The sequence below is a fragment of the Garra rufa genome, chromosome 1 (assembly GCF_049309525.1).
Source record: "Garra rufa chromosome 1, GarRuf1.0, whole genome shotgun sequence".
Lineage (NCBI taxonomy): Eukaryota > Metazoa > Chordata > Actinopteri > Cypriniformes > Cyprinidae > Garra > Garra rufa.
The window spans coordinates 52210738-52222333 of NC_133361.1; the positions used below are offsets into that span (position 1 = coordinate 52210738).

Consider the following 11596-nt stretch of genomic DNA (forward strand, 5'->3'; position numbering starts at 1 on the left):
AATCAGGGGCGCAATGGTCCATTCAGTAGCTTTACAAGACGGTCACCTTTATAGCCCGAGTGATGTCCGTCCGTGTGTAACGTGCGGTTCGCCTTCTTCACCGAAGCATTGATAGACAGGTACATGCAGTGAAACTGCTAATCTCAAAGGGCTCTGATAGCTGAGCCTCAGGCTGCCAAAAGCCCTCTGAGCCCTCTCAATCTTCAATGAAGCGGAACGGGATGTGTGTGCGAACATGCGTGTCTGTCCGTGTGATGGGGTACTGGTGTGTCAAAGGGGCTGAAGTGAGGTTAGGGGTGCAGTTTTTAATGATAGATACAGTCAATAAAACTGACAGGAAATTATGAGGAGATGAGACTTTCCCATTTTCTGTCAACCGCATGAGCACCACGGCTCAATGTGTCCAAATGTGCAGAGAAACTGACAGGTTGAGGAACAGTAAAGGAGACTGGAGCTAGTTGTCTCACTTTATGCCAAAAATCATTAGGACAAGTGAAGATCATGTTCCATGAAGACATTTTGTACATTTCCTACCGTAAATATATCAAAACTTAATTTTTGATTAGTTATATGCATTGCTAAGAACTTCATTTGGACAACTTTAAAGGCCATTTTCTCAATATTTAGATTTTTTGCACCCCTAGATTTTCAATACGTTGTATCTCAGACAAATATTGTCATATCCAAACAAATCAAACATCAATGAAAAGTCTATTGTGGTCTATCTTTTGTGGTCCAGGGTCACCTTTAATATTTTCTAAGCATAAACATTATTAAGCACAAAAATATCAAAATATTGTTTAAGCAAATATATATTGTAGTGGATAAAATTACAACATAGAAAACAACTTGCCTCTACCTCTACGTATTATTTATAATATTTTAATTTGTATTAATATTTTGAATTATATTTTCAGTTTTCATATGTTTACACTGTAAAAAGTTTTCAACAGATTCAACTTAAAAAGTTCAGCAGCTGCCTTACGTTTTTAAGTGAAATCAGCTTAAAACTACAAGTCATTTTAACTTAATGCCATAAAAATGAGTTGATATAACTTGTGAGTTTAAATGACTTAAGTTGATTTAACTTAAAATCTTAAGGCAGCTGCTAAACTTAAGTTTTTAAGTTGAAACTGGTGAAAACTTTTTACAGTGTAGTTTTAGTAATTGTGCTATTGTATACAATTACAGTTTTATTCACATTTTGAATTACCATTTATTTATTTATTTACGTTTTGTTTGTGTGCCTGTTTTATGAGTATATTTTACTATTTAGGTTTCATATATTTGCAATATATTTAGTTTTAGTTTTTTTTTTTTTTGATTGGTTTTAGTTAACAATAATAACCTTACTGTATGTATGCCAGGTTTTATCTTACACAAGAGCTAGAAAAAAATCTTATGAACATTGTGTGAAATTTATTTTAAGATGGTTTTACAGTAGATATTTCAGACCAACACACAAAGTCACTGGTTTTGTGGTACAGGGTCATATTTAATATTTTATAAGCATAAGCACATCAAAATATAAAAAAAAAAATGTTTTATCAAATAGATATTGTAGTGGATAAAATGACAACATAGAAAACAACCTGCCTCTACCTCTAACTATTATTTATATACTATTTTATTTTATTTTTTATTAGTATTTTGAATTCACTTTTGTTTTCATATTTTAAGTTTTAGTAATTTTGTTATTACATACAATTTTAGTTTTTATTCATATTTTGAGTTACCATTTATTTATTTATTGTAGTTTCGTTTGTGTGCTTCTAGAGTTTTATTAGTTTTTTTGTTACTATTTAGGTTTCATATATTTGCAATATGTTTAGTTTTAGTATTTCTTTTTAATTCTAGATCTTTTTTGCTTTATGGTAAACTTATTTAGTCTGACGAAGTTTTTCATCAAATATATAATTGTCATTTATTTTAGTTTTAACTTTACTCAATTAAATATATATACAGTATATATATATATATATATATATATATATATATATATATATTTTTTTTTTTTTTTTTTAGTTTTGGTTTTAGTTAACAATCATAACCTTACTGTATATATGCCAGGTTTTATCTTACACAAAAGCTCGAAAAAAATCGTATAAATATTGTGTGAAATTTTTTTAATTTATTTTACGATGGTTTTGCAGTAGATATGTCAGACCAACACACAAAGTCAGTGTTTAAACAGAAAACACGCATTTGTGTAATTGGACCTTTGACTCAAAATCTTGAGCTATAGTGCTTCTGACAACTTCCTTGCGTGACAACAAGCCCCCCGGTCTCCTCTATATATAGGCCTATAAGGTTTTTTTTCCTCTAGAGACGCTTTCAAAGACAGACAATGACTAATCAAACTATGTTCGCAGACAGGAAACAATATTACAATGACACTGATGAGGCTGTGCTACAGTTAATTGGGAAGCTAATTACTGGTAAAGACAACATTGTTCGCCGTTTGCAGTAAGCAGGATTTCAAAGCCAAACACGTCATTGCAACTGTAGTGCAACTAGGGGGAACATTACACAATTGAGCATTTTATGCTAACAATTAACCTTCCCCGAGTTGATACTAGTTGTGTACTAACATTTAACGCAACCTAATGAAATGCATAGTTAGCAATGTTATAGAGGGAAAGAAGGTTTAATGTGGGCAACGAACACACAATTGTCTACTAGAAAGTTCATAAAAGTGTAAACAGACGTATTAGCATATGCATGATTTGTTGTTGATGGAAATTTACAGAGTGGGCAGAGTAATTAGCAAACTCATTAGGAGGTGGAAATATGTTTAGTCTTACAGATAATTGAAGAATCAAGGCTTCAGAATTTTGAGGAATATGTAAGAACTCCTTTTTCTGAGCCTGTTTTTTGTGGGGGTTTTTTGCACTTCAAGATTAATTTCTTTTTCATTACACTGCCAAATGTGTCAAGAGTCATTCTGCGTCAGTTCTCATCATTTCTGCCCTTTATTTCCTTCTGAAAAGCTGTGAAAAACACCCAGGAGTCTTTGACCTGTGGGTAAGTGAAGTGCAGCAGGTTTGTTTGTCTAGCGCATTAATAGTTCCAGAGCCAGCTTTGGGAATCTTCTCTATCAGAAGTTCTAATGCATTTTTAATGGGACACCACTGTATTCTGTGGCTCCTGTGTGTTGGTCAGTAAAGCTGAATATAGACTAGCAAACAAACACTATGAAATCAGAGAAAGAGAAATCTGTGGTGAGGGTTATCTGTAAAATGAACAGCAAAGTCTTCAAGTAGATTATTTATTCTTTAAATTTGAAGGGCTCTTAACCAAGGACCCTATGATTTCCGCGATGTGGAAAACGTGGATAGATTTGCAGAATCCAGTCATAAAATTGGAAATTACAAACAATTTTGGATGTATAAATCAAGAGTAGGTGATTACACCTAAATCAAAATGCGATATAGACTAGTGTCTCTGACTATTAAGCAGTAAAAATACTATTTAAATTTGAACCCTAATGTTCTGCGTGTCTCTGTGTGAATGAAGTTTCATTTACTACACACATAGCCACTGCCACCTCAATATACAAGTACATAAACAATCTCTAGAACAGCTCTGAGAGTCACGTCATGAGCATTTTACCATTTCTTTTGAGAAAAACTATTGTCATATCATACAAACAGAAACGTAAAGGTCTTTACAGCAACCTGTCAAATAAAAGATTGGTTTAACTTGAAGAAATTGTGACAGAAATATACTACTTGACGTAATTATGGTACTACTACTAATAAAATTATTATTAAAACATTATTATTTTAAGGAATGCTTACCAGAAAAATTTTAATGCAATGAAAGCATTAAAATGGAATCCAGAAAATTAATGGAAAAGACAGAATTTGAAACAGGATTTTCACAGGAAAAAAAAAAAAGTAAAACGATTTCATAGGGCCTTAAAAATGTAATTTTTGTTAAAACTTCAATAAATTGCTGTTAAACTGAGTAAGTTTCATGAATTCAATTAATTAGACATGCTTTTTTATATATTTGTTTATTTAACCATGAGTCTAGACAAATTTAAAAAAAAATTTAAAGTGGGAAAAACGGAATTTAGAAAAAATAAAATAGATTTAATAGGGCCTTATTAACCTTATTAAACCTTATAAATTGTTAACTATTTTTTAAACTGACAAATATTTGCTATTATTGCTAACTAGTGAAATCTCGTTCGTCAAAATGAATAAATCTTTTTTCAAGTCATTTCGTTAATTTCAGCAGAATATATTTAAAATGTATGTTAATAGCCAAATTCCATTACACATCTACTTGTGCAATGAAAAAGACTATTAATGCAATAAAACTGTAGTGCAACCACAGCCAAAATATGAGAAACAGAAACTATGAATTCATTGCTATGCTGTCTGTACCGGAAACAGAACTGATTAGTTAATCTCTCGAGTTTTCGGGTTTAAGTCTTTCTTTCCCAGCCACATAGGCTATAATAATTTACGGTAAAAAATTGACAGCTGTGGTTGCCAGAATTTTACAGTAAAAAATACAATAGCAAATTTATAGTTTTATGATTTTAAAGGAACACTCCACTTTTTTGGAAATAGGCTAATTCTCCAACTCCCCCCGAGTTAATAAGTTGATTTTTACCGTTTTGAAATCCATTCAGCCGTTCTCCTGTTCTGGCGATATCACTTTTAGCATAGCTTAGCATAGATCATTGAATCCTATTAGACCAATAGCACCGAGTTCAAAAATAACCAATGAGTTTCGGTATTTGTCCTATTTAAAACTTGACTCTTCTGCAGTTATATTGTGTACTAAGACCGGCGGAAAATATAAAGATGCGATATTCTAGGCCGATAAGATTAGGAACTACACTCCCATTCCGGCGTAATAGTCAAGGAAGTTTGCTGCTGTAACATGGCCGAAGCAAGCGCAGTAATATGACGCAGCACATCGCAGCACAACATGACCAACTGCATGCACAGGGAGCGTTCCTTGTTGGAAATTACCTAGCTGGGAACTAATTTCAGCCGCTGTGTGATATTACTGCGCCTGCTGCGTCTATATTGCGGCAGCAAACTTCCTTGACTATTACGCCAGAATGGGAGTGTAGTTCCTAATCTTATCGGCCTAGAAAATCGCATCTTTACATTTTCCGCCGGTCTTAGTACACGATATAACTGCAGAAGAGTCAAGTTTTAAATAGGACAAATATCGAAACTTGTTGGTCATTTTTTAACGCGATGCTATTGGTCTAATAGGATTCAATGATCTATGCTAAAAGTGAACTCGGGGGGAGCTGGAGAATGAGCCTATTTCCAAAAAAAGTGGAGTGTTCCTTTAACCTTAATTTACAGTTAAATGCCGTAAATTCATTAACTGATATAATGTTAATGTACCAACCTATTGAAGTACTGAAATCAGTTTTGTACTTGATAACCAGTGATAATTCACTGATAACCACCAAAAGCAGGTGGTGATGAGAAAGTCACATGATGAACCAAAGTCCATCACAAGCAGCTTTTAAATACTAACATATATAGAAAGTGCACAGTGTCACACAAACACTAACCACCATCATGGTAACACACATTAAACTGATATCATGCAATAAACATTAATTTAACTACATTAGGTGTAACATACAAACCCTAATGTACTAAACAGATAAGACAAATCTAAGAAGCAGCAGTTATTTCAACAAAAAATATCAAATGTAAAAATGATGCAATTCTGGCAATTATTCACTGTAAATTTTACGGAATACTACCGTAAAATTACATGCAATGTCCAATACAATGTTTCACCTTATATAGTGGGGGAACTTACCATTAACCATTTAACAGGTTTTTACTGTAGCATTTTTACAGTCTTTTACTTATTTTTTACAGTTTGGAGTTTCTGCCCTTACTTTTGTCCTTCTTGTGCTCTTTCATTTCTCCTAGCCTCTCACTGTGAAGCTTTATTTGCATGTTCACACATTTTAGACATTAAAAAAACATTACAGAGCCACTTCCATTATTGCCTGGATGAACGTGTAATACAGAGGCACTCAGCACGGCCGTACAATGTTTAATTTGTAAGCACACAAATACTCTCTAACTTTGTCTAAGTAAAACTTGGCATGTCTGACCAAGAGACTTGTCAAGCATGCACATAAAAAGTAATGCAAGTAGAAAGCAGAGCATTCGCACAGTCCAAGCATCACTCGGGTAGTGACGAAAAACCATCATTTCATGCTTAACTGAATTGATTTTACACTTGAAAAGCAAACACACAGTTTGCAAACGCACTCAAACACCCTTCAAATACACCAAAGGTAATTATTAAAGGTCAGATTATGCGTAAAAAAAAAAAAAATCAAACCTGAACGTCTCAAACCGGAACGGTCAGTTTGCTTAGCGTGCAAGTGCATTCGCAGACTCAAATGAAGCACATAATTTCGGTTTCTAGACATTTCACCAGTCATTAGTCACTGTTCTGACCCTGCGATTTTATAAGGTCAGCGGCATAGGATGGGTTTTGTGTATATGTGTGTCTGAGCACGTTGGTCTCTATACTGGCCCGTGTTTGTGTTGGATGAATCCGGTCATGTTGGCCTCATTGGATTTCTCAGAGCTGGTCAATAGAATCACTCTCTTTCTCTCCTCAGTGTGCCTCTGTATTTCGTCCCAGCAGAAACTAGATATGTTTAGTTGCGCCACTCTTTATTCACTACTTTTGGCACCCATTTATCAAGCCTCATTAAGTTTTTCCTATGATAAATTGTGTTAAATTACAACAAGCTGGCTGTACGCTTCACTAGCTTGCCCTTCTAACACTGCCTTTGTCATTGTGCACATCTCACACATACACGCAATTCTCAAGTACATCCTTACCAGTTGAAACTCTTATAAACTTGAATACATTTAGAAATGCGTCTCTGCCATGTGACTTTTTTACTCCGTCACAAATCGTAAGAGATTCATTTTTACCCATCCGCTAAAATCAGCAGACAACGGACAATCTATCATCTGTTCTCTCGCGCACACGCTTTCTATCTCTGGCATGGCATGCTTCCAGCCCTTATCAATAGCCCTCATTAAATCATGGTGGTGTCTGTCTGCCATGCCACATTACGGATGAGAGACAGATAGCTGGACTGACGTCCCGCTCTTCCCGCCCCCGCGGGACAGCGCTACGCTTCCTCCGTGCCGAAAAGACACCAAAGTGTCAACTTTATTTACATTATGATGGTGCTGAGTGCATTAAAATAATTATTTCCTTTTTCTTTTTTTCACAAACATCACATAGTCAGAACATATAACCGAGGAGTACATATAAATGTTTCATTGTGCTTCTTCTCTTGAACTGATTGCAGCTAGTACTGTAGAGTTACACTTAAACAAAAGTTGAGCTCTGAGAAATTGATTGAATTCATTGCAATTCCTTGAAAAACCTAGAAATGTTTTAGGATTTTGAAAAAACAATTACAATTAATGTCTATGACATTATGTGACTCTTTGTATAGATGGTCAGTTGTTCTTTCACTGGAACACAAATATGCTCTTTTGAGTCGTCTTAAATTATGCTGGAGAACATGTGCATTTGTGGAGTTCAAGAACTCCTATCATTAAAGAGCATACACACCCGGTTTCACAGACAAGGCTTAAGACTAGTCCCAGACTAAAATGTAAGTCTGAGATGTTTCAGCTGAAAGAAACTTTCACTGGTTGATCTTAAAATACACCAGTGCCTTTGTTTTCTCTCAAGATGCACACCAGTAATGTTTTTTTCTACAGCATGTTTATAAAAAATACTTAAATGTCCTAATTTAACTATTTTCTAATCCTGGATTAGTCTAAGCTTTAACTGTGAAACCAGGCCACAAAGTGCTAGGAACGTAACAATATCAAAATCTCACAATACGATAATATCTCGATATGAAGTCCACGATTCAATATTTATTGCAATATTTAAGAAAAAAAGACAAATGAAAACTTGTAAAAATATATATATATTTTGCACATTTTGAAGTTAAATTATTCTATTTAATGCACTTCAAAAATAAGAGCTCCAATCCATGTTCTTAACCAAGAAAACTTAAGTCAGTAAATTGACTTGAACCTAAATTTTAAAGGGGGACTTTTTTTGACCCCTTTTTTTATTTGTGATATACTGTCTCAGTCTCAATTACATTCACTCAAGTGTTTTAGGAAGCCAAACAAATTAGAATATAATAATAATAATAATAACAATTTTATATTATTGTTATTCCTAAGACATTAATAGCCATATGTTGTAAAACAGCTGCACTGTAAAATATATTAAAATGAATATTTTATAGGGATAATATTTTTGCTTTACACAACAGTAGAGAAGTTACAATACTTCATTCCTAATTTCTACACTTGAAAGAGACATTTTGAATTTGGACTGCAGTAAAACGCTGGCTGTCAGCAATTCATACTGCAGTTTTAAGGTTTTATCTTGACAGAACGGCAGTAGAGCCTTTATTTTGACAGAAAACTTCAGCTTCAGTTAAAACAGGTTTACAAAAACGCGTCTCACTACAAATCTAGTGAAATGCTGTAATCATCTGCCACAGAAATAAAGCATAACTGGTGGCCATTGCATTCCCAAACGTCCACTAAACTCACATCGCATGCAATTAATGAGTTCACTGCATTCACTGTAAACTGAGCCGTTTTGACTTGCGGAAAACACCGGATCACAAGCTGATCGCCTGAACGAAGTGTGCGCTTTGCTTTGAAATGATAAAGGGATTAAGCCATATGGCGCTTTCGGTTTTAGTTAATTTGACAGACACTGTGACAAAGCATAATGGCCCAAAACACAACTTTAACTACCTTTTATGTTAGAATAAGAAGTTTAAATATATTTTTAAAACTAAACCTTTGACCTATTGTTTCATACAGTATAGTTTCATGATGATATCGAGACTAGTTTTGCTATCGCGATACCACAATATTGATAAAACCGCTACATCCCTACTAAGTACTAAGATATATTTTCAACTTGCTATTCCAGCAATATAATTTGTAATAAAGAAAACTTTCTTTCAAAATAGTAGCTTTTTCACATGTGTCCTCAGATGTTTGGTCCTCACTGTAGTTGGACCAACTGTGTTGGTTTTCTAAAGAATAAACATCTTTCAGAACATTTCAGTGAACAGTTTCTAAAAGAACCATTTTTTTCATGGTGTGAAGACCGTTGCAATAATCTAAAGAACCTCCTACATGCCAACAAGAAACAGCTATTCTATGGTTTTTCATGAAACCAAAGATGAAAGTATAAAATAACCTTTATTTTTAAGAATGAAGATGACAAAAAATTCTGTGTGAAACTCAGAATGGTTATTCTATGGTTGTACAGACAAACAAATAGAGATTTTCCTTGAGTCTCTCAAATGACTGCACAATAATTATTAAAATAATTATTTTACCAAAAAAAGAGGGATCATACAAAATGTTTGTTATTTTTATTTAATTCTGAGCTGAATAATATTTGGAGCAGTCATACAGTTATTGTTGGAAACCCTTTCAAACAATGACTTTATGATTTTGAGATCCATCTTTTTTAACACTGAGGACAACTCATATGCAACTCCAGAAGGAAACACAATGCAAATTGAATTTGAAGATCAGGGTGAATTTAACTTATTTTGTCTTCTGGGAAACATGTAAGTATCTTCTGTAGCCTCTGAAAGGCAGTACCAAAGGAATAAAAATGATATTTAGGCAAAATAATAAAAATGTACACACCTTCATTCTGTCCAAAAGTTTACACCCCTGGCTCTTAATGCATTGTTTTTGTTGAAGAACAACAGGCAGTTTAACTGTTCAGGACAAACAAGGGACTCATGAACAACTATCACTAAATAAAATAAAAAAAAAACACAGCTGTGGATCATTCAGGTAACAACGCAGTATTAAGAATCAAGTGTGTGTAAACTTTTGAACGGGGTCATTTTTAAAAATTCAACTATTATTTTCTCTTGTGGACTATATGTAAACATCTTTTATGTAAAATATCTTATTCAAGTCAGTACTAAATAAAAAACAACATGCATTTTGTATCATCCGTTTTATTTTGGTACTATTGAAGGTCAACTGTATACAGCATGTCAAAAATGGTCAAATTTTTAAGTCTTGTGAGTAATTTTAAGAAGCAACATCTAATGCGAAGCTGATATTTAAAAGCAACATAAATGAGAACTTAATTCACAAGCAACCTCTGAGCAATGAAGTCATCCTCACACTCACTCACCTGGAGTTTGTCATGTCCGTCTGTCCTCCTTGACTTTTTTCCAGGCCCAATTTGGTGAAGATCCCAACCAGCACCATGATGGCCACCACTCCACATATTATGTACACGATCATGTGAGTGCGGTCCCGATCCGGTTCCTCCTGGACGTCGGTCACCGGAGCCGCCGGCTTGCCGGTGTTGGCCCACACCGGCGTGTCGTAATTGGAACAAGACGTCTGGTCCAGACTGTGAACCTTGAACTGGCAACAAAATCGGTAGTAGCAGGAGCCACAGCAGAACAGGTAGATTCCTGCGTTACAGTTAAACGGAGGATCCCACTGACCCATTACATCGTAGTAACCCCAACAGCGGCTTCCCGCCGATGGGATTTCCTCTGCTTCTGACCCCGGAGTTGCAAGTGTGACCTCCGGGGCGCCAGACGGAGCAGCCGTCCGATTAGTGTCTTGCACACCTGTGCTGGCAGTGTTGGATTTTTGACCGTAACAAACGTAAGCGCTCAAGAGTAAAACGGCAGTCAACACATTCACAAACAGGTGTGAGGCAGCCATGATCCTCTTTGAGTAATCCCACAATGCGTATCCCAGAATGCAACTGCGTCACTGGGGACAATTAAACCGGTGGAGTTTAGTTAATGTTGAACTAAGAAAGCAAGTTTGCTGAGCAAAGAGTTCTGTCTCCAAGTTTAGAGCAGGTTTAATGCTGACTTGTTGTCCAGCTCCTAAAAGAACGGCAGGCTGATACAGGGAAAGCAGGGAAACGAGGGAGAGCTTTCCACGCCACTTCAGTACACAACGTGCTCGCCGTTGTCATCACTACAGGGAGAGAGCGAGAGCGAGCAAGATTCCTCCCCTTTGGACAGACTCCAGATTCGAGGATCTCACCCTGAGACAAACTGTTTCGTGGCCCGAGAAAAAAAATAAAACAACACTTGGTAGAATTCCAATTTAGAAGCCTTAAGAAATGACACTGTTGGAATCAAGCCTTATCCGTGATCTTTGTCCCACCGAACGTTGCGTGATGCCAGCGAGGAATAGATGCCTCACGCTACAGTTCGTAGGTATTCCACAAGTCATTCTCAGCGTTTTACGCTGCTCTGTTCTCTCAAAGGAATATCTGTTGTTCTTTAGTCCTCTTGATGCTTTTGTTTTCACAGTCAAGGTGTCTTCCTTCTGCTCAGTTCTGTCCCCTGTGACAAAACAAAAAAGATATTGTCAAACACTTCCATTTTTAGTGGAAAAAAAGATTGTGATTGAAGATGTCCATGTGACAGTTATTGATACTAATGCTATACTAAGTAATATATTGTCCAGAATATATAGTTAAGTCTTGTTATATAGATACAAAT

General features: G+C 35.3%; 1 protein-coding gene across 1 annotated transcript in view; it reads right to left on the minus strand.

Moving 5' to 3' along the window:
• The window catches only part of LOC141324268 (protein shisa-9), an 89988-nt gene extending 79189 nt beyond the window's left edge, over positions 1 to 10799 (minus strand). Inside the window, exon 1 of the mRNA XM_073833533.1 lies at positions 10252 to 10799. Coding sequence (XP_073689634.1) covers positions 10252 to 10799 — 548 coding nt within the window. The remainder of the gene's footprint in view (positions 1 to 10251) is intronic.
• Between the last annotated feature and the right edge of the window lie 797 nt (positions 10800 to 11596).